Source organism: Euwallacea fornicatus, chromosome 14 (genome assembly GCF_040115645.1).
Source record: "Euwallacea fornicatus isolate EFF26 chromosome 14, ASM4011564v1, whole genome shotgun sequence".
NCBI lineage: Eukaryota > Metazoa > Arthropoda > Insecta > Coleoptera > Curculionidae > Euwallacea > Euwallacea fornicatus.
In genome coordinates this window covers 2,709,483-2,732,592 of record NC_089554.1, presented here as the reverse complement: position 1 = coordinate 2,732,592, position 23,110 = coordinate 2,709,483, and the positions used below count along the sequence as shown (strand labels likewise).

The 23,110-nt window shown below is 33.4% G+C and overlaps 5 protein-coding genes across 6 annotated transcripts in view; 2 read left to right on the top strand and 3 right to left on the bottom strand.

The window, feature by feature from the left end:
* LOC136343439 (p53 apoptosis effector related to PMP-22) overlaps nucleotides 1–2,176 on the bottom strand; it is a 37,895-nt gene extending 35,719 nt beyond the window's left edge. Inside the window, exons 1-3 of one of the 2 annotated variants that reach the window (XM_066290164.1) lie at nucleotides 1,985–2,176; nucleotides 1,641–1,935; nucleotides 234–289 (exon numbers count right to left, since the gene is read on the bottom strand). In XM_066290164.1, the coding sequence (XP_066146261.1) occupies nucleotides 234–284 (51 nt within the window). In that variant the 5' untranslated portion in view covers nucleotides 285–289; nucleotides 1,641–1,935; nucleotides 1,985–2,176. The remainder of the gene's footprint in view (nucleotides 1–233; nucleotides 290–1,640; nucleotides 1,936–1,984) is intronic. The other variant, XM_066290163.1, reaches the window with a different exon arrangement.
* A 329-nt stretch (nucleotides 2,177–2,505) lies between these two features.
* On the bottom strand, nucleotides 2,506–9,211 carry Rsod (Related to Sod). The gene is made up of 17 exons (XM_066290161.1): nucleotides 8,971–9,211; nucleotides 7,879–8,074; nucleotides 7,632–7,806; nucleotides 7,056–7,582; nucleotides 6,518–6,661; nucleotides 6,163–6,462; nucleotides 5,951–6,104; nucleotides 5,712–5,894; nucleotides 5,398–5,654; nucleotides 5,137–5,308; nucleotides 4,825–5,082; nucleotides 4,638–4,763; nucleotides 4,493–4,579; nucleotides 4,303–4,437; nucleotides 3,153–3,427; nucleotides 2,810–3,090; nucleotides 2,506–2,751 (listed from the first exon to the last, which is right to left on the bottom strand). Exons 1-17 carry the CDS (start codon nucleotides 9,023–9,025, stop codon nucleotides 2,636–2,638), a joined length of 3,441 nt encoding a protein of 1,146 aa, XP_066146258.1. The 5' UTR covers nucleotides 9,026–9,211; the 3' UTR covers nucleotides 2,506–2,635.
* Nucleotides 9,212–10,779: 1,568 nt separating this feature from the next.
* Nucleotides 10,780–11,899, top strand: Tspo (Translocator protein). The gene is made up of 5 exons (XM_066290166.1): nucleotides 10,780–10,950; nucleotides 11,004–11,118; nucleotides 11,176–11,337; nucleotides 11,479–11,573; nucleotides 11,634–11,899. The coding sequence occupies exons 2-5, from the start codon at nucleotides 11,052–11,054 to the stop codon at nucleotides 11,826–11,828; spliced, it is 519 nt and encodes a 172-aa protein (XP_066146263.1). The 5' UTR covers nucleotides 10,780–10,950; nucleotides 11,004–11,051; the 3' UTR covers nucleotides 11,829–11,899.
* An 821-nt stretch (nucleotides 11,900–12,720) lies between these two features.
* On the top strand, nucleotides 12,721–15,741 carry bic (bicaudal). Its single transcript, XM_066290167.1, has 2 exons — nucleotides 12,721–13,067; nucleotides 15,051–15,741. Exons 1-2 carry the CDS (start codon nucleotides 12,891–12,893, stop codon nucleotides 15,387–15,389), a joined length of 516 nt encoding a protein of 171 aa, XP_066146264.1. The 5' UTR covers nucleotides 12,721–12,890; the 3' UTR covers nucleotides 15,390–15,741.
* Nucleotides 15,742–16,947: 1,206 nt separating this feature from the next.
* alphaCOP (coatomer subunit alpha) lies at nucleotides 16,948–22,690 on the bottom strand. The gene is made up of 19 exons (XM_066290160.1): nucleotides 22,581–22,690; nucleotides 22,273–22,511; nucleotides 21,946–22,213; nucleotides 21,536–21,706; nucleotides 21,268–21,472; nucleotides 21,001–21,209; nucleotides 20,743–20,944; nucleotides 20,507–20,688; nucleotides 20,235–20,445; nucleotides 20,019–20,181; nucleotides 19,741–19,962; nucleotides 19,316–19,481; nucleotides 19,007–19,230; nucleotides 18,773–18,896; nucleotides 18,560–18,700; nucleotides 18,212–18,507; nucleotides 17,856–18,048; nucleotides 17,568–17,779; nucleotides 16,948–17,286 (listed from the first exon to the last, which is right to left on the bottom strand). The coding sequence occupies exons 2-19, from the start codon at nucleotides 22,498–22,500 to the stop codon at nucleotides 17,050–17,052; spliced, it is 3,654 nt and encodes a 1,217-aa protein (XP_066146257.1). The 5' UTR covers nucleotides 22,501–22,511; nucleotides 22,581–22,690; the 3' UTR covers nucleotides 16,948–17,049.
* Between the last annotated feature and the right edge of the window lie 420 nt (nucleotides 22,691–23,110).

Below are 23,110 nucleotides of genomic sequence, written 5' to 3'. Positions count from 1 at the left end.
TGAAAACTTTGTATTCACTAGCCCCTCGCCTTTATAATATGTATTGTGGATATGTGAAATGGGAGACAAGAACAAAAGTCTTATACTAAACTAAATGATCTGTTCTGGTCCAACAGCTGGCAGACTAGCAAGATTGAAGCAGAGATTTAAGATAAATGTACAAGACCATCCGGCCCTTTTCTCTCACGGGTCTTTTTATATAGGTATGTATGAATTCAAAAGCTAAGGCTTACCTTTAATGGTCGCCTTATCGTCACAGTTTCAATAGTGGTAGATTGGGACATCTTATCTGCAAGTTTACCAGGAAAATTACATGTAAATACATACTCATTAGAATAAAACATCCAAACGCAATTAAGTATATCAAAATACAAATCAATAAAAAATGCAAATTTTTGGTTTCAAACCGAGTAATGGAATAAAAATGGTGTAAAACCCCTGTATAAGAATGTTACTAGTAGCAGTGTGTTTTTAGTTGATTATGTTGTATTAGAGATTTTATCGACTTTTTCCGTTTTAGAGAATTAAGGCTGAGAACACACAAAAGTAACCTGGCTGCTCAGTTGACAGATTATAAGTACCAACGATAATAAAATAAGTTTATTCTCCTTTGTTCTTTTTACTCTAATGAAATTACCATACTTATATGTCAAATTAAGCCTAGCAGACCTGTTCTTGCATGATTGTCTCCGAAAACAGAGTGTTATTTACACCATAACAATAAAAATAAAAGAATATTTAAAAAAATGAACGGAAAAGAATTTTACATTTTCATTGCCATTTTTCTTCCTATATAAAATAGTGTAACTACTCAAATCTTTAGTCTGACATTTCTTCTTTTCAACTATCAACTTTGTTTCTTAAATAGTAGAAAAATTTTATTTTATGCCTTCCAAAATATTTTGATTTTCATTATTTAGAGAATGTAATGTTCTATGAATTAACGTTATAGGAGCACTAGAACAATTTGTTAGGTATTGTACACTTAAACAAATTACTGATAGGAGCATCAAATAAGAAAGCTCAATCTATTTTGTGGCTAAACAGGCAGCGAATAAGAATTGCCATAGCAATATACACAGGACACAATCTGGTCTCAGTTTTACAATGGGCATATCTGAGAAATCACAAGGCCAAGTGTGTTAGTATAATTGTCTCCTAATATAAAAAATAAGGAATTATCAATGAGAATTATGTACTTATGTTTCTTGAAAATTCAAAGAAACTAACAAACAAACCAGAATGAAGTTAAAACTTTCTAAGTAAACTGAAACAAGCTTCTAAAGCATGATATAAAAGTGAAATTCTTGCGTTAACAAATTACAATTTCCACTATTGAACAATGTAATAAAAGAAGCCCTAAACATTCTGCCCTAAAAATCTCGACTTTCAGTGTGTCATAACTGTCATTTTATTAATTTCTGATTTGGGGGAAGAAACCTCAAAACAGCTGCCCTTAAGTTACGCCAAAGAATAATTACTGTAACACTTGAGTCTTGAACTTGAATGAGTCTTTGGGGTTCCATCAAGGGTTTCACCAAAAGAATAACAGTCTTTGCAGGAAAAAGAAACCTACAGTTTCATATGAAACTGTATATGAGGTAGTCACTAAAAAAATACAGGGTGAAATGGGTACTTACCCTGAATCCTACTTAAACCTAATATCTTAATCTTGAGTTCAATTCAATTTCTGACATCCCTTGAAAAAATCAGAAGATCACCACAGTTGGGGTTTCTCTTGGATTTTCTTAGCCTGAGAATTCTTCATTTAGATTCAAAAGGTTTTACAATTAACTTGAAAAACAAATGGTGTATTTCTTAAGTTCAAATGCAAATTTATGATATGATACTTAATATTAAAATAAAGAGTTTACTCATTTTATGACAACAAATACTGATTAATGCAAGGTATGAGTAATAATTTGTATTAAATAACTGAAAAAGGAAAATTATTATCTCCAGTTTCAATTGATAAAACACTCACCTGTTAGATTTGGGGGAAATCCTGAATAATCTACTAGCTGAGAACAATGATAAGATTAGATAAAAGCATATATGTAAATAGTACCACAATTGCAATGTTTGTTCACTATTTTTCGGAGAATTCACTAATTTATCTGAGAAAAGAAAACATGAAATATAGGACAGAGTCCAAAAACGATTACCACCTCCATAACAAAATCTGAACTGTCATTGAGAGTGTCAGTGTTGACATAAAAGAAGACTTTACGAACTCCTTGCGGTATAGGCAGCAAAACATACACCTAGTAAATGACCAGTATGATGGAAATGAAGGCTTACTGCAGTAATAACTATCTACATAACCTTTTGAATATCGCCTATATTTTACTTTGTGCAGCACGTAATCTATTGGTTAACTAATGATAAAATATCTAAAGATATATGCAGACTTATTGAAAAGACTTATGAAGAAAAACTTTATTCTGGACAATTTGGTGAAGATTAATTTCATGTGGGTGAAGTGAATATTAAATTTAAGACACATAAAGGAGATTGTCAAGTTTATTTACATAAAAGTGTTACATTGTAATTTTTGGACACAAGAGTTCTTATTTCTATCAAAACGTTACTTACAAAGAAATTGATTATTTACAATATCGACCTATTAATTTTTTTACAACAATAAATATTTAACAAATACACAAATAAATACGATTTGGTAAAATTGGCTAGAGCTGGATTTTTTCGCCCCAGAGGACTGGAACAGGAAGCTCAGTGTCCTCCTGGGAGCTGCAATAAAAACATTAAAAATATTTTTATATAACTAAAAATTTGATGAACGTGTTACATTTTTCGTTGGGATCCATCACACCACACAACTTATAAGATATTTTGCTTTTTCTTTTTTCCTTTATGAATCCAGGTATATATAAACTGGGACTCTCTAGTCGTCCCAAATTTAACAGTCTATTAAAATCTTGCTCCAACTTAGTAGCTATAGGACCTTTAAAGTGAAGTAGTATCTGTACACAAGCATTCGTATACAGGGTTTTTGTTTTTCTAGTATCTACTGTAAGGAACCATTCTGGAATTCCCATTACTTCCCGCACATCTCCGATAAATTGGGCTCTAAAGAATATACATAATTGTAAGACATTCTAATAGTGATGTGAATTCAAAAGCATACTTACACTACGAATCTTGGGGGTCGTTCAATATTCACATACTTGATGATATCGTAATCTGGTTCGATGTTGGCACAAGCATATCTCTCTCCTCTCTTATCGGGACTTAAAATGACTATAGATCTGCCCAAAACAGTAACATCCCCTTCGAGAGGAAAATTTGAGTCTACGAAAACCTTCCTTTGCAGTCCAATATCAATGGTTCCTAATCGAGCAGATAAGTCGCCCACATAACAACGAAGGGGATTCTCGGGCCCACATTCCTGTCGGTACAGCTCATCCTATGTGAATCAGCCTCATATAACTTACTAAATTACGCAAAAGCTATCTACTTCACAAGTTCAGTAGGTTTAGTACAGTATGAGTTTTTTACTGAAATATGGCAACGTGTATTGTAATAATACTTATTGGAAACGTATCGTGTATCATTTTAGTTCATACTCTCTTTTAAAAGTGTCCAGTTCGAGGTTAAAACAAAGAATGTTTCTTGTAAATATGGTGAATCCAAATACTCCATACTTTGCCCGCAGAACAAAATAAACAGAGCTATACGTCGTTTAGTACAAAAATGCACGACTCACGTCATAAATTACGTAATTTCATTTCCAACCCTCGTGTTCAAAATACTGAAAATTTTCAAGAAAAAATTGGTCTCTAGATAAACAGTAATTATGTGGATAAATTGTAACTAGTGCTTAGACCTAAAGGTAACCTATCCGTTAACGTTTAGTAAAATATTTAAACCGAATATGAACAGAAATAATGGAAATATTATCATTAGTGTTGTCAACAAGGTTTTGTGTCGTCAAATTTGTTGCTTGTTTGTGAATACAATCCATGTATATTATTAGTGATTTTCAATATGCCAAAGCAGTTAAATAGCGGGTGTAAAGAGCTTGATGTTTCGTTAATAGAATATTTTGAATAGGAAAGGAACCGCTGCGGCTCTTTGTTGTTATTGAATACCGTTAGATAGGTATGTTTATAAAATATTATTTTAGTTTATAACTTCGCCTAAAAATATCTATATGTACCGCTTTAGAGTCAAACAAAGAATATATCTTGAAATTATGGCGAACGCAAAAGTCTATCTACTTTGCAACACAGAGTAAACAAATCTACCTGTACAGTCTGAAATAAAATATAATAACGTTACATTTAAAGGATCAGCCAGTTGGGTGTAATAAGGATTCCAAACGTAACCGGCAGCAACACATCTCGTGGCTTGAGTTTTTACAGCTGCGTCCACTCCTACTGGATTCACATAGATGGCCCAATTATGATCTCGTGTCTAAAATAAAATACTCAATATAAATATGAAAGTATTTTTTATCGAGGCGACGTACAATATTGCGGTCATTGTCTCCAGGGTGTCTCAATTTCACTTCAATTGTGGTGTCACTACTACTACCGTCGTTATAGATAAGTTGTTTCTATATTAATCCAAAAGAGGTATTAATTTATTTTGTGGAAGTCCAAATGATTTCTTACCATTTTCAAATATCCATAGGCATAGCCTAGAGGGTGATGAAACGAGGCAATAGCTCGAATTTCTCTGGCTTCCGAAGGACTGTATCCCCTTTCTATTGTAGAACACACCCATCTTTTATTACCTTTCTAGAATTCGCAATTTAATTACGTGACGATTGGATTAGAAAAATATTTATGAAAATTTTACTTTTTTGTGAATTATGACTGATCGCCCCAAGATGCTTCTAGGACCAAAAATTGGCAGCATTGTGTCATTATAGCAATTCTTGTAAGTAGTGGCGTTCTGCAAATTTCCAAACTTTCCACTGAGATCACCCATTTCATACTGATCAGGAGTTCCCTGATATTTAATGGGGGAAGATGTTGGGTCGACATTTAGAGGATTCCAATGCCCATATAGAGTTGTGGCCTCACAGGGGAATTCCAAATTTTCTTCTACAGAGGTCTTTAATAACGTTTATTGAAATTTAATTGCCATAACAATTTTAAGGATTCTTACGATATGAACGTGGTATCCGCTAGTTTCTTGCAGGCCTTCCAAATCAACCTCCACGTTGGTAATGTCATATTCAGTCTGTTGTAGAAATTCGATTTTTCCTTTCATGGTTAATTCTCCACCGTTTGGAAACCAATCTTTAGCAACAGCTTTTCGTCGGTAAACTCCACCAATCCTAAGCAAAGAACGAGTTTTCAACAGTTCTTAATAGAGTCAAAATTCTATTATAAAAAGGTAATACTGTACCCCACCATTTTTACTCACCGTGAACAAGCCAATCTTTCTCCCCTGGCCTTTGGCCCATGATCATCAAAAATAACAACACTTTTCCCTAAAATGCTATGCGTCCCCGTGAGGGGTAACAAAACATCAGTCCAGATTTTTCGAGAAACTCTATCACTATCGGCAATTTTGCCAGATATTTCTAAATTTCCCTGTCTTTTAGAAATATCCCCGACCCTACAAAGCCCGATGGAATCTAAATTGCATTGCTCTATATTAGAAGTGTTATCATAGAAAATCTAAAAACAACATATGATGACCAAAAATGCAAACTCAAAGTTATTTAATGTAGTTACCTTATAAGGATTGTAGACATCTCCAGCACTTATACACCTATTTTGCCAATCATAAAAATCCTTTCCAGGAGGGCTTTCATGTAGTGCCCACCTATGGTCTGCTGAGTTATTTAATTGTGCTCCATCTGCATGTACTAAATACTCTAACATTACAGTTGTATCAGCCCACGGTTCATCTTTCACCTAAAATCAAAATAGAACTCATAGCAATTAGACAGGTTGCTAGATTGATCACAAACCTGTCTCATTACCATCCTCCCAACTGTGGGATACCTAAATATCACTTCAGCGGTGAAGATCTGCCTTTGATATTCAAAGTTACTCTCGTAGAGACTTATAGTCCCGCAAATCCAAGGTTCAGCAACAACTTCCGATGTTGGGTATTGAGTGTTTCTGGTATTATGAAAACGGATATTTGCTGCAGCTCTGGAGAAACATTGATACAACTTACTTATAAATTACAAGAGCTCGATGAATAACGGAATTAACGCCTTGAAGAGGAAGGAAGACATCCCAAAATGTGCCATTCAATTCTTGACTTCCAGGCACAACTACACTAGCGTTGTTCCGATGGAGCAATTTTCCAGACAAATCTCCGATTGGATACTGGTCTTGAGTGCCAAATCCATTGGGTGGAACTGAGCCTATGTCAGTTTTCTTGGGATTATAGACGAATTTCGTTGTCAAGCAAGCATTCTCGTTTTGACCCACTGTTTTTGCAGGTTTTATAGGCAATTCGTGAATCTTGTATCTGCATTTTTGGTAAAATTCAATAGAAAATATGAAAAAATGTGTGAACTAATTACCCAGCAACTGTAGACCCAAACACAATCCTCGTTTCCAAATCCCCTCTAGCAGTTGTTAAGTTGAAATTTATAAAAGTCGGCTCAAACCTGTTATGTTGAGTTAACCTTATGTCCCCTTTAATACCGCCCGATTGAATTATGACCCTAAAAAGGAAAACTTATGTCAAATAATGTTGATACATTATCAAAAATTGTATCAGTATATTAACAGAATTTGTTTCATCTTTGAAGTTTCACTTCATTCTTCATGTATGGAGTTTCTTAGTGGGTTAAAGTCATGTTGTCTTACCAAAAAAAAAATTTTTCTCCGAGGTCACAATCTAACAGCTCCCCAAAAAACACAAAATGAATGTTAAAGTATTTGACATAATCTATAATATAATTCATCTTTAGCTGGTATATTTTTACAATCTAACTGCAAATTTACATTTGAGCGGATATAGCAACGGAGTAAGGCCTATCCAGTCTGTCCCTGTGTTAGATGTTGTAATCTTAAGCACACTACACATTTTAATTAAAAAACAAATTCAATACTGACCTGGAATTTACAGGATGATCGTATCGAATTTTGGCACAAGCTAAAAAGACGTCTTCATGTTTCTTTTCAAATATAACTACATAGAGACGCCTCTGCGGTCCATTCAAATCGCTGGGTAGCAAAATTAGGTCGCTATCTTGATATAAAGTCTTGTATTTGTTTCTATTATAATTCGTGGACACCTTGAGTTTTCCCAGCCTTATATCGACATCGCCTAAACCTTTTCCTTTGCCTTTATTCTCAGGATCAAATACCAATTGCAAAATGTTACAATTGTCTTCAGAGCGATCTGTCTCATCGAATATATCGGTTACATAGATCTTCCACGAGTGCTCAGTGAAGTCGAGGTACTTCTGGTATTTCTCTTTTTTGTTAGAATGGTATAAATCAGTGATAATCAGCATGTCCCTGTGATTATCTTTGGTCGAAAACCAACGAAAATACACATTTCCTGCAATAGGTGAGTTGAATCGCGCTACTGCTATTTTCTCGTGATTTTTTTCCAACATTGATAGAGAAGCGCATACCTAAGAATAGACCTTGCCAATGCTTTTTCAATAATAAAAACATAAATACCTTTCTTCCAGTGTCAACTTCGTGCAAGAAAATCGATTTTCCATATAGCCCAAATTTGCCATTAATTTTTAAATCTGTACTGGAGAATTCACTGGTTTGGTTGTCAGGAATAACAAGATATCCAAAGAGATCTTCGAGGTTTATTAATTTGTTTCCTATTTTCTCCTGCTCACATCTAGAAAATTAAATGGGCGTTTTTTTATTCAATTATGTTTAATTTTTATTGCATAAAATAAATAAAAATTACCTATTCTCAATTATCGTATAATCAACGGGAAATTCGGTGATATACCAGGACCAAATAGAACTAGGATACTCTAGGGTCGGCTCTAAGTTCGTAGATATAACAATTTGGTCACGATCTTTTGTGAAAGTTATAGTTCCATGAAGTCCTTGATCTGATATGTAACTTCTTAAAACTGTTGATGTAACTTGCTGAAGGTCTAAAATAATAGTAATTAAATGTAATAGTGTTATTAACGTTTTAAGATCGATCATGAGTAGTTCTTTTCAAATTACCTGTAAATTAAATGAAAAACTTGTAAAATTCAGAGAAAATTTTAGAACATGAGTTATAGAATCAACTTGCAAGTATATATAGTAATAAAAATTAAATATAGTATAACGTTAATGCCCTTAACGGTCGCCGTCGGATAAATACCGATTATCAAAATAATAATATGACCTAACAAAAAAATATTAAAAAGAAATTACTGAAGCTGCAATCTTTGCATATCCTTACATCCATAAGTCATGTCCTAAGTATTGTCACTTGGTTTAACTCATGATATCAACATTCAATTAAGCCAGAAGCGTTTCTCAACGTTCGGCTCTGATGAGATTCAGTATATATAAAATAGGGTTTTTAAGTTAAATATACCAATAATGATTGCTATTGTATCATAATTCTTCCGAACTTTTGTTAAATCAACTGTCGTAATAATAGAATTTGATTCTTTTGTGTAAAACCCACTAAACTATTAACAATATGTCGAGGCGCCTTTGATGGTGGGGCCTTCTTGTCCAAATTTCAGCCATTTTAAATATTACCTAGCTAGAGGAACTCGTAGATATCTGCATTTAAAAAATAAGAAGAAAAAGTAAAACTAAAGAAAGTCCGCTTTTCTGACTGTCTTCATTTGCTTCTTTACCACGAAATATCGATGATTAACGCTTATCCCACGGCAACTTAGTAAGTAATTATGCATTGTTCCAACGACCTTGTTTAATTTAACGCGAAATAGCTCCATCAAAACAGTGAACACATGCTGATTATCATTTATATGGGCAGTTCAGGCAGTTCATAATCGCAACTCTACACTTCTTTATGTTTCCTTACCTAAAACTATCATGGAGGAGAGTATCACAAAGATATAATCCACAGCACATTTCATGATTAGTTTGGCACAGTTTCACTATTGAAAAATTAAATCAATGCCGTATCACTATTATTAATCACATTTTGCGAAAGTAGTTTTGTGTGGCACGCAGGACGCAGTAGTACTTTCGTGCTGACGTCCAAACGCCGAAGAAGGCGAAACCGTTCTTTGGCCACTTTTCATGGCTGTTTCATGATGTATAGAAAGCAGCGGGAACTTGACTTGATGGTTGGGTAGAGTTTTCGTTACTGCACTGTATAAGTTTTTAACGGGAAATTAAAAAAAAAACTGACGATTCGGGTAAAAAAAAATTGAAAATGAATTGCAGAAGATATTTTAATTATTAGTGGTGCCTTGAGTCAAAATCATAAACCTACTCAAATGCTTCAACTGCGCCCAGAAAAGTTACTACATTCTGAGCATAAATCAAATATCAAAGATTACAATAATTATTATAAATCAAGTATAGTTTATTGCATTTTAAGGCTGTCTTTCGATTACGCTCGTTACTACGGAACGAATTGCAAAAATTGTATGTACAAAAATTTCAACGGTCTTTATACCTGGCTGAGGAAATGAATGTGCTCTACCTTACCTGTCTGGTACTACAAAAGTACAATATGTGAATAGACAGGGGAGTATTTTTGTAAGTTACATACTACAAGATTATTACAGCAAACAAGGCAATAATAATAAGTATTATTAACAAGTCTGAAAATATTCAAACTTCTATTAATATCCTTCACTTAATAATTTCAATTTGTCAATCTGTATTCAAGCAAAAATTGTGCCCATCCGGTCCTGGATCATCTTTCACTAATTCCCAACCTTCTCGCAGGTACAACAATTTTCTAAATATTTTGTGAGACTTTTTGTAGCATTTAACATCTTCAGGCCGTTTTTCATTGATATATGCTTTGTGATTATCCACTAACCGGAAAAATTAGGTAAAGGAATTTTAAAAGCTGGAATGCCGACGCCGAGGGTTATTGGTGAGAATTCTTTGAAGGACATTTTGCACACATTGGCATGTAAAAGTAAAGGATGGTATGGGTTTCATTGGGACTGTGACCCGAAAATGTCCGATAAGGGATTCTGTAGGAAACATTTGAACATTTCATACTACATATGTAGATATCACCAAAAAATAGAAAACGATAGAATGTTGGGTGTTCCTCATATAAATTTATAGAAAGAGTGCCAAATTCATTTTATTGATGCATTTGTAAGATGTACTAGTTCAAATAAATTTATTTTTCATTTTAATTAAAGTATTATGAAGCATTTGATTTTACTCAATGTTGCTAAAATCAGTGAAGACAGTTCTGACTGAAAGGTTGAAACTAAATACGAAATACTTATCATTAAAGGTTTTTCAACATAATGTTAATCGTATTGTTTGATAGATTCTATTTAACGAAATTAAATTCTATTATTGTCGCAGTTGTTTAACGACAGAAATTACGAATGTTACACAAATAATTCACGACATAATGGCGAATTTAATTTGCACGCAAGTTATGTATTTGCGGAAATTTTTTTTTTAAAGGAGTATATGAAAGTCAAAAAAAGGAGAAAATCCAACTAATTCTCTCTAAGGTAAGGTAACGCCAAAATATAAGTAGGTAAATGTAACCATAATTACTTATTTATGGAAGTAAGATGTTCACCTCTATAAATAGGTAATTATAATTTCGCCATTTATGATATTTTGCAATAGTATCGTTATAGGAAAAATTACTTAAATCCAAAGTTCAATTTGCTTTATTCGTTATATTATACTGTACAGTAGCCCAGTGGTGGCCAAAAATAGCATACAAATTAACTCCTAGTTACGTTTTGTAACCGTTAACACGTTTGGGTAAATTGTATACGCGTTAATACTGTTTCGGTACATCTGTAATAAATTTGCTAAAATCCTATATTTGTTTAGTGATAAAGTAGGTAAGTCATGATCGTGTGCTACATATTATTCAATTGAAATTTTCTTTAGCTCTAACACGAAAAATCAAGTTTGCCTGTATAGAATATTTATCTCAAAATGCCCGTGAAAATTAATTGGCCCGTTGTGGGAAGTACTGTACTTCCCAACGTAGGGGGAGTGGCCGGTAAAATATTTTTACCTAATGTTATACTTTCATTTTAATTTCCGATTTATTTCTCAGCCGCTGTGATTACTAGAAACGCTCTCACTCCTTGGTACAGGGAGCTGAAAAAACCCCGATGGACCCCCTCAAATTGTGCATTTGGAGTCACATGGGGAGCCCTTTACTCATGTATCGGATATGCCTCGTACTTGGTTTACAGAGATGGTGGCGGATTTGATGGTGGGTATGTAAAATAGACCAGATGGTAAGAGATAATATCATTCATACTATGTAACGGTAATGTTTATATAATATATTCTAAATAGTAACCTGACATATTCGTATACAGTTGGATAATTAACTTATTCTTATTACCGACAGGTGCTGCTAAAATACCTCTCATCGTTTATGGTAGTAATATTCTGCTGAATTGGGCATGGACACCTTGCTTCTTTGGACTTAAACGTACTGAGCTGGTATGAAAACCATCAATTTAATAATTCAAAAAGAAGCTGAAATTTTATATTGATTTTTAGGCATTATATGAAATTCAACTAGTTAATGCAACAGCATTGGCAACAGGTTATTTGTTTTTTAAAATTAGTCCTTTGGCAGGATACCTAATCGTTCCTTATTCCTTGTGGCTGGGACTAGCGACTGTCTTGAATTACGTGATTTGGAGGGATAACAGGAAAGATTCTGCTAGAATCAAAGAGATTAAAGAAATTTAATTGAATACAAATTGAAATTTGTAAAAACCTGTTAAATAGTTTTTGTTATAAACAAGTCAGTTTTTAATATATGTACTTGTTTATGTTGAATTTAATAGAAAATAGTACATTTTTAATTTTGTTTTACGGCAAAAATAAATAGAATTTAAACGTATTAAAATTGATTAAGTCGAGGTAGGAAATTAGAAAATTAACTTTTTTATAATCATTTTCTTTACTATTTATTGCAATTATTATTATTATTATTATTACTTTCTTTCTATTATTTATTTTTCAGTATTAGTATTGTTACTATTATTATTTTGGAGTAGAGAAAATCATTCATAGTTTAAGGTTATCGCCGGCACTCCCTAGTATTGAAAGGGACAGAGCCAAGTCCATTGAGAGGAAAGGCAAAGGTATTTTAGGGTAATTGGTAAAAAACCTCTATGCTGCATATACTACTTTTGCGTTGTAGTCCACTATACTAATCACACTATTTTGGTTGTTGTTAAGGAAGTTTTTTTTAATAAAGAATCTATTAAACCTTTTAAATATTAATAAATCTTTAAGTTAACAAGAGGCATCTGATTGACGTCATGGCATGAGAACATAATGTTTAATATGATTTGTGACAGTAGCGACAAAGAAGTCAATTGTCAAAGGTCGGCAAAGATCGTAATATTTCCTAAAATTGAGTTTTTAATTTAAATTTTTCTTATTTTATGTGATTATTTCGAATTTTACAAACTAAATAAGAGCCATTATAATAATTACACAAGAATTCGTCTAAAAATTCACAACTATAAGCCCTAATTTTCAATACGTAATCACAAAACCACGTAAAAACATAATGCGAGTTTGAATATCCCGGCAAAAGGCGTACGCACCTCTACCAGGAATGAATAAAGGAAGTCCACCATTTTCTCTCTTGCCGCACCGGGCTATAAGCACGTGCGGTTTTTGAAAAAGTCTCGATACATTTTTTAAGAATTTACATCAAAAATATCTAAAAACGTAGGCAAGTTAAACATAAAGGTGTTGAATATCATATAGAATCTGCGTAATTCTACTGAATCGATCATGAACGCAGAAAAGTTGAAGAAACTGCAGTCTCAAGTTGCCCAAGTAAGGATCGGCGGCAAAGGGACCCCAAGGCGGAAGAAGAAGGTTGTACACTCAACTCAGGCCACGGATGATAAGAAATTGCAATCCTCTTTGAAGAAACTGTCAGTAAATACCATCCCTGGGATTGAGGAGGTAAGAATTTTCTTGTTAACATGTGTTCTAGGAGTATCAGATATCAACATAATGCATGTTGAAATTTAAAACGTATACAAGGCCGAAGGCCGATTTCATCATTTCTACCTAATTTGTATTCCACTCTAAGTCTTGTTTACTTAGATCTGTATTTAAACTTCGGTTTGACCACTATCTTTATACTTACACCATTGAAATCAAAAGAGCTTTACTTGAATCTTTATGAAAACTGTTTTATTGCCCCGCCTATAGTGCGATATCACCAATGTGATGTTACTAAAAATAGAATGTTATGCCTTTTGATTATTTGGAGAAAATTGAGCAGAAGTATAGCAAACTTTGAGGATAAAACAATAGGAAGGACATGCAATTAAGTACTATTTTCCCATGAAAGTTTAATGTTAATTTATTTGCAATTTGTCTGTTGGGCACTTTGTTTGAAAGTTATGTGAATCTTAATCCAAAAAGTCGTGACAAAATCCTTAAGAATGGCACATTTCTTAGGAATAATTAAATGTAGTTTACAAAATTAAAAATAAATAAATATTTTCTTCACATTTTGTGTTTCTATACACAAATACAGATGTCCATTGATCAAGCATGATTTTTTATCTGTTAGTCTAACCTGATGGAGCCTAACCTTATTATTGAAAGGTTAAGATCTATTCATAGTGTGTCATTAAATTTGTACATATTGAATAAGTATGTCATTTGTCTGATTTCTACTAAATCTCCACTTATACTGAATTTAACACCTCAATATGTATGGATCTGAGTAAACGAATCTCAGTTTATTCTGCTTCTTACATTGTAAAACTGGAATAAATCAATAACATAAAGACCCATACTTTACTTGTCACCAACTTTTTTTTAAGTGCCCAAAATAGGCAAACTAAAAGCTGGGGTTATTAAAAGAATTTTACCTTGAATATTCATCTTAGGATTAATCCTAACTTAGTGGTAATTGATGAAAAGATTATGTTTTTAAAAGAAGTTCCTTAATTAATATAATAAAAAATGTTTATTGGCTCTCAAAAATATTTTAAATATAAGGGGTAGATGTTATTTTCAATGTAATCGACATTATTTATTAACGTCATAGGTGTTTAACAACTTTTTTGAAGACTAATGATTATATAATTCAAGGGCATTGGATAATTTACCAAAGATTGACCATTTCATTATAACATTGCAATTCCAACTTCTTCAATTTGATAAATATAGATTGACAAATGTGTATTTCAGTGATCCTTATCTGGTAAAATGATGTGGATTATATAGTACATATCATGTAGTTAGACATATATAACATAACTATATAACCCAGAGTGTAAACTACCTATCATCTAGAGCTTACTGTACCCTTTTCAATTTAATATAACAAAGTGATACTTCAGAAAGTTAATGTGTTGTATTGAACCATTAAAGTGAAACCTGTTGGTGAGATATCTTTTATTTAGATAGATTCTGGTGTGTTCATTATTAGACATAGGTAAAATGTTAAATAAGTAAGCAATAGGACTATCTGCTCCTAAATCACTAAAAAATGTTATTGAATGAAATAAGAACTCAATATTGGGTAAAAAAAGAAAAAAATGATACATTTTAAATAAACTACTGTTTCCATCATTTCCACATAAAAATATTTAGATATCAATTATTGAAAAATATGTAACAAAAATTCATAGATCACTTATCTATGTTGGTGTAGTGGTCTTGTGAAAAAGAATATATAGGATAGGTCATTAGATATTTATCAACTTTGTATTTTTTCTTATCTTACCTATTTTTTTGTTTTACGCAACTACATTTTTTTGCAATTTAGTAGTAATTCTACCACTTTTATATTCAAAGCGTTTACTCATCTCTAATAAGAAATTCACTAAAACCAGTCTAAATATTAGAAAACACCCTGTACATACTTAGCAATACAACGCACAATTTTGCTTGTATTACGTTGACGGAAAAAATGTTACCTTTCAGGTCAATATGATTAAAGATGATGGATCTGTAATCCATTTCAACAATCCCAAAACACAAGCATCTTTAGCCGCTAACACTTTTGCTATCACAGGACACGGAGAAAATAAACAAATCACGGAAATGCTTCCTGGAATCTTGAGTCAGTTAGGTCCTGAAGGTATCTCCCAACTGAAACGTTTGGCAAGTTCCGTAGCCAATGCTGGTGGAGTTAATAAAATTGTGCCAGAGGATGAGGAAGACGTTCCGGATCTAGTAGAGAACTTTGACGAGGCCAGTAAGGCAGAAGTTGCAAAGAAAGAGGACACCAAAACAGAGGAAAAACCAACTGAAAATGCTTAAGGTGAATTGCTTTAATTTTCTCGTTTCGTTTTAATAGTAACATATGTTAAGGCCTTTGCGTTGTAAGTAAGAGTTGAGATTGGAAACACTGGAAAGTGACTATTCATTCATGGACTCTTGTTTGTAAAATTGTTATTCTTTAAAGTGACTCAGTTTCCAATATCAATTATTATTTCAGTGACTTCAGGTGAAGTTAGTGTAGTGGAAAAGATGAAGTGTCATGGTTTTGAATCTTAATATTTTTCCTAAACTACTTCAGATACATTTTGAAGATTACCATTAAATTTTGTTACATTTGGACGGTATGATATTGCAAATATTTGTGAGATGTAATACATAAAGGTATATTTAATGACTTCGTTTTTTTTTATCCTTTTACCAGTGAACTAACCCGAACAGCGTTTCATTCTACTAGTACTTTCAAGTGGAAATGGAATTTTTTGCTTTTTTCCATATTTCAGTAACAAAAACAAGGTAAGCTTTCAATATTGTATTCCGTGGATATTTCCAAACAGGATTGAAAGTACAATTCATTTGCATTTTAAAATTACATATCAAACATCAATAGGTGCATCTTATGAAATGTCCAATATAATTGGCTTTATGGGGATCTGGACGTCTCGGAATCAAGAATTGGAGAGAAGTTGCACATGCATATATTAAGTATCTGCATTTAGATTATTCCTGTTATCTCCGAATTAATTTTTTCGGCGGCTATTTAGAAAAGGATATAAGTCCAACTTAGATAATTTCGGCATTTTCTACGCTCTACAAAGTTGCACCAGCAGTACAGAGAAAGAGATAACCTTGACTAGTCAATATGCTTGAATGGATATGCGACATCATTAAATTTAATTTTTGAACGTTAAGTTATTTAAATAAAATAATAGATGTATATGGCTTTTTAGCACCAAAACTCTATTCATAATAATTGTTGCTATTTCGGCATTTTAAACACCAGATTTTGTTGATAATATATAATGTTAAACCGAAATTAGAGCGACAAATGACTCGGTCATGGTTTCAATCTTGCGCAAGCTATCGCGAAAGATAGGGAAGAAAATCTTCGTTTTGATAGTTTCCAATGGTAGGATTATCAAAGAACCCGATAAAAAAACTTAATACATTAGTTAATTTTTTTATTTTAAATATTAATTACAACTCAACCAAGATTTTAACTGATAAATTTTCATTCAGCTCATTGATTAATTTCACTCCAATATATTAAAAATACCATAACTTTTGAATCATTTTAAGCGTCTATGTAATTTGAAGTATGCATTGGATTAGTGTACCGAGGTGTGCTTTTTAAAACTCAAATTGGAGAGATAAATAAAATATTGGCGAACTTTAGAAGTATTATTTTATTCAGAAGGAAACAACAGGCAGCTAATTTTACAGGAAGAAAGTAAATATTGGTATCCTTGAAGTAAACCGAAACTTACCTGAATTTCAGTTTAGAATTCAAACAGATTATTAAACTTTAAGCCTTCTAAGTACCTAAAGTATATGAATCAATAGAGAAATTCTTAAATGGAATGAAAACACCAATAACAAGTAATATATATATCTTGTTTAATACATCAAATTAAATGTAAAGTTACACTTTACTCATAATAATAATAGCTATACCAGAATATTAATAAAAGGTTGGAAACATCTATCTAAATTGATGCAAACTTATTCTCAGCCCTATGGTGTCTTTACCGATTTCAGCAACTTGGCACACATTGCATAAAGTTCCTTTGTATTTGGGTAAGTAAGAAGTACTACATAGTGGACATTTTTCTTCAGGCTTGCCTCTGTAGATTGGAGTGTATGAATGGCCACACAGCGAGAAAGGATTGTGTTCGTCGTATTGTAGTTGAAGTTCATCTACTGGATTTGAATCACATGCCTGTAAATAATAACATATTGGGATATGAGACTTATATTTTTGCAGGCGGAAATACTGAAATACACCTCTGACTCATTCGTTAAAAAATTATCGACACATGAAATGTAATATTTATTTTACGTGTCTTGTTGCCAACTAATGTTAAAACTCGAGAAATGATAGTCATTTTTTCACTCTTATTTTTCAGAAACCACAAACAGAAATTGGTATAATGAATTTGAAGGAATACAATTACTAAATATTTCAAGTATAGAATATGTTGAGTGTATAAGGGAAATTACCTGCAAAATTTTCCTAGCTTGCTGGGCGACTTCAGGTCGAGGACCCAAATCTAGCAATCTTTTAGCAAACGACGCTGCAGTTTTATAATTTTTCAGCTTAAAATACATGTTCAGCGCTGTACGCAGCGTCAGAATTTGGTGTACTGGTTGTAATTTACTATGAGTGAAGTAGGCTGCCAGTTCACATTGGCGCCTCTGCTCTTCTAATGAACCTACGATTTTACATGTTGTGATTCATTTGTGAATTTAGGACAAGGTTGATATCAAAAAAGCAAAAATATTATTTACCTTTGGGCAATGCCTTTCTAAGGGTTTCCATTTGTAGACCACAAATATACTCGCTGCAGATTCGAAGCATTTGTTGTGCTTCTGCCATCTCCTGTTTTGTGTCCACAACTAGCAATGTAATCGATAGCAATAAATTCTGGAATTTCTCTATGGCTTCCGTGAATTTACCTCCAGTGGTCAGTTGATAGCAAACCTGAAATCATTTAAATCAAATATCAATTAAAGGATTAAATCTGACTGCACTTCATAAACTTTATAGGTAATGATAACAGAATGTTGAATTGTAATATTCAAATCAAAGCAGTCTCGCATGACATTGTTTAGACTAAATCATAAATAATTTGTTTTTTTTTTACCTGTAATTTGGACACCAAATCATTCAAACTAATGCCGGTAGCCGGTAATCCACTTTTCACAGTTCCTTCTTTCCAATTCCTCAAGGGATAACTGAATATTGGTGGCACATTAGCCAGTTGATTGGCCACCGTTCTGGAACTGCTAAATAGACTCATGAAGACGCTTTCGTAAGGCTTGAAATGAACTACGCCGAGTTGATCGTGCATTAAGCGACTTGCTGACTCGAATGAACCGGCCACGATGTGATCAGCTGCCAGTTGGGAGTTTTTAGTCCAGGCCAATCGTGGAGAAGGTCCTAACGCATACACTTGGTAAGCTATAAACAGGATTCAAACAATATTTTGTACCTTGGGCTGGTAGATGGATGTAACTGTCGGAAGTATCAGTTGCAGGAGTTGGACCTAAGTCGGGGATTTCTAAATCGGCATCGTCTACGTCCCACCCGGCTTCTCCACTCTCTGATACTCTCGGTTCCGTAGATTTCCCTTCTATAAAGGGCAAATAACAGAAATTCATGACAAATGTTTAGTACATGAACTAATTTGCTATAAATGTCTCACCGCCATCCCCAAGTTCGTCATCATCATCACCCCATCCTTGTGCCTCTTCCATATCATCAGCGACTATCGGTTCTGCTACAAGTTTGCTTGATGTAGTTTGGGCTGCTGTATTTTCGAAATAACTCTACGGAGATACCAAAAAATTACACATTCGCATTATACATCAAGTTTGTTATTAATATCAGAATTATTTATGTACTCTTTAGGAAATAAAATCCAAATTTTTTTACTCACCCTACTGACTGTTAACAACGGCCAATTACTTTCAGCTTGTTGAATAGGTGGAGGTGGCTTCAAAAATTTGGCATTAGGATCGATGTCGGGCAATTTCTTATCATCACCAATTATTTCTTTCAATTGTTCAGCTTCCTCAATCATGCCGTGAGTGGCTGCTATTAAGTAGGCAAGGGAGTATTGATTTGTCGCTTTCAATACTCTTACACGTTCTTCCAAATCGCCTAAATTATAAATATAAGACATTTTCATAAGTATTAGAAACTAACATTACTGAACAACTATGAATATAGACTGTGGTTATCCTACCTAAAAGCAGTGCTCCATGGTATTGGGAGGAGCGTGCCTTCCTAATCTCGGCAATTTTCATCATTTTCCTTAATTTGTCGAGATTGCCAGTGATTAGATACAAGAAAGAGAGCTTCTCAAAGCTTTTTGTTCTTTGATAACACATTTCCACCACTTGATGATTACCCTAAAGATTCAAATCAGTTTTCTATCAATAAAGTGTTCAAATCATACTTACATATATATTTTATGTGGGAAAAAGCTTTTCTAATGTGAATTTGAACAATAGTTGTCAAAAGAAAGCAAATGAACAATTTCGATATTATGCAAAATGGCATAAAGAGAGTGAAATAACTTTGATTTTCTAAACTCTTCATCTATTACTTGAATTGATTATCATTTCAGAATAATAAAAAAACAAACAAAATTTTTACAGAAAGACTTACCTGCCATAGGGCAGCATGAGCTAACTGATCCCAGCAAGCTTTGTCATTCAAAGACTTAGCTGCTTCAAGTGCGATTTCAATATTTCCACATTCCAGTGACAATGTAAATCTGGTTTTATCATCTTTGACAAAGTGCAATGCCACTTCCGGATAGCCTTTTTGTTGCAGATACGAAATAATAGACTGTCCTACTAGACGGGATTTTTGAACCATGTAAAGTACCTAAATGAATACAAACAATATAAATAATACTTTTCAATTAAAAATGAGTCTGTTACCTCCTCATATCTGTGGTTTATCAACGCCAACTTAAACTTATACTCAGTAGGATCAACAGTCAGAATCCTGGGTTTACACTCTCGATCCAAGCAAAATACCTGACTACCTTTTACTCTCGTAATATAAATAGGTAAGTCCAGAGTACGAATTATTCCATGATCCCTAAAAAATGTCCTTTATTAGTTGCAATACATTGACGAAGTAAATATTCCAACCCGTTAGTTAAAGTATATTTAATATGATTGCTGGTAGTGTAAATGAATACTCCAGAATCATCCCAGGCTCCAGACTTAACTCTGGTGTTCTCGTGTAAGGAGCATAAAACGTCTAATTTCCTGTTGCATACTGTTACATTGTGCTTGGATAGTAGTGCAATATGAGCCATGTCGGTTGACCAAACCACATATCGGCATTTGTTGATTTTCACTTTGAAATTCGCAAAACTATTAATGAAAAATCATATATAAATTAGAGGAGATTTTTCTACCTTGTGCAAGAGTTCTCTTTTGTTGAACATCAAAGAGAGTGACATGTTCACTGTCGCGCAGCAACAACATTCCAGTACCAGCGTAGAACACTTCGTCGCAAGTGGGTGTTTGCACTTTTTTAGTTACTTCATTTTTGAGGTTTTTAATAACCAATTGGTGTCCTCTATCCAAGACAGCAAACCTATATAAAAATCAAGTTAATTTTATATAGTTTCAAGATTCAATTGAGACATACCGATTTCTAGCCACCCACAGAGCAGTTAATCCGCTGGATCTCTTACTTTCCACCTCTGGGACATGATCACCGCTTTCTTGCTCTTTGGGAATAATGTATAAGTCGTAGACGCTGTTTTCCAAATTAGATGTGCGAGTAAACAAAAGTACGGCATTTTCAGCAGGGTTGAAAGACATTCCATATACCGGGATTTTTCCGCCGCCTAATAACATCAAAAGTGATCATTTTTAGGGATTTGAATATGGGAGAAAAAATCACCTTTAATTTGTATAACGGGCACATCTTTAGCAGTGGTAAAATCGAGACGTCTTAAATATTTCTCTTTAACATAATAAAGGAGGTTTGCATGAACAGTATAAGCAGGACGTTCCCTCTCCAATTTAAATATAATCATACCCGCGTCATGGCCTGCAGCAAATAAGTTTAAATTCGGGTGCGAAGTCATAACCCAAAACCTTTCATGTTCCCTGTAAATATTTAAAAACTAGATGTGTAAAATTACAATAAAAAAGAGATTGGAATTACCTTCTAAAGGTATGAAGACATGTTCGCTTTTGCATGCACCACACTCTTATGCTCTTATCTTCACTATTAGAAAGAATTAATTCCTGCCTTGGATGGAACAACACACAAGAGACGTTATTGTAATGCCCTCGACATGCATCAACTTCCCAAGCTTTGGAATCATTCATTCTCCATAATTTCACTTGCCGATCGTCAGCTCCAGAGACTAAAGACATATTTATGATACATGCTTAATTGCTTTAAGCAACAGAGCTAAGAGTTTATTTACCAATTAAAGGTAAACTATGATGGAAAGAAGCCCAGTTCACACCCCTATCATGACCTTCCAAAACATGCTTTACCACTGCATCTGATACACCAAATAGATCTGTAGTTCCAGGATTTTTTAAATGATCTTCAAGACCAGCAGGGCCAGGTGATACATTTTTCTTTCTTAATCCTGTAAAAAGGGAAAATTTGATTATCAAATCTATCAAGCTCTGAATATTCATCTTGAGAAGTAAATTTCTAATTGCAAAGATTAGCAGAATCAAAATTTCAACATGTTTATGGTAAAAACAGTATGTTCTTAATAAGACAAGTCCCACTACAACTCTGAGATCTAAGTTTGACATTTTTAATCCCAAATGACGCAAGTGGGTCTAAAAATAAGCAGCTTAATTTATAAATAAAGATTACCAGAAATGTCCCAAACTCTAACAGTAGCATCTAAGCTGGCAGATACAAGTAAATCTTCACTGGGATGAAATGTGGCACACATAACATAATGGTTATGTCCAGTTAAGACACAAATGCAAGTACGGCTTTGCCAGTTCCAAATGCGAATTGTTTGATCATCAGAGGCAGACACTATCCATGGATATTCATGATGGAACATTGTAGTTCGAATATAGTCCAGATGACCAAGCAATGTGAATATGCACCGTTTTTGCTTGTAATTCCACACCTAGTAACCAGACATTACCAAGAATTATAGTCAAACTAAGAACATAACATGAAAAATACCTTTATTTTGTAATCGTCCCCTCCAGAAACAAATAGGGGTTGCTGACTATGAAAGCAAATGCCTCGTACTGGACCATCATGTTCATCAAACTTTTCCAAAAGAGTGCACATTCTATAGTCCCAAAGCTGGATACAACCATTGTGAAGACTTGCCAAAATCCAGGGTCTCTTGGGGTGAAAAGAAAGCCCTTTTACTCGGGCCGACTTAGTTTCAAATTTTGTTAACATGTTGGATTTATCTACTTGTGTACAGTTACGAAAACAGTTTATTAGATCCCAATAAGATTAAACGGAATAATTATACATACAATTAGTGCAATTTGTGTATTTATTTAAGGATCATTTAGTAAGTAAAATTAAGAATTAAAATACAAAATGTTCATGAACACTATCGAGAGACGTGTTTATGTTGACGTTGCTCTTTGCGCTGTTGCATTCTTTTGTCATTGGTCATTGTCATTTTATTAAAGATGACATCTTTGGGCATTCAACTAATTTATTTCTATAATTTAATAAAGTAATAATCACATATTTATTGTTTTTCTTATAAGCATACTTTTCACTCTCGATTTTGAGGATTATCAACATCACAGACTTGCTATAGTAGTTGATATAATAGTTTTAAAACGATTCAAATTGTTTACCAAAGACAATACGAAAATTTACAGAGTAATATTTTTGAAAGTCAGACCAGCCAGCTGCAACTAATTTGAAAAAAATAGTTTTGACCATTTCAATGCTTAATGTGCATTGGTTGCACTGATTAGTTAAACAGTTCTCATTCAACAATTTCAACTTTAACAGCAATATGACTCAAAAATATTTGATAAAAACAGAA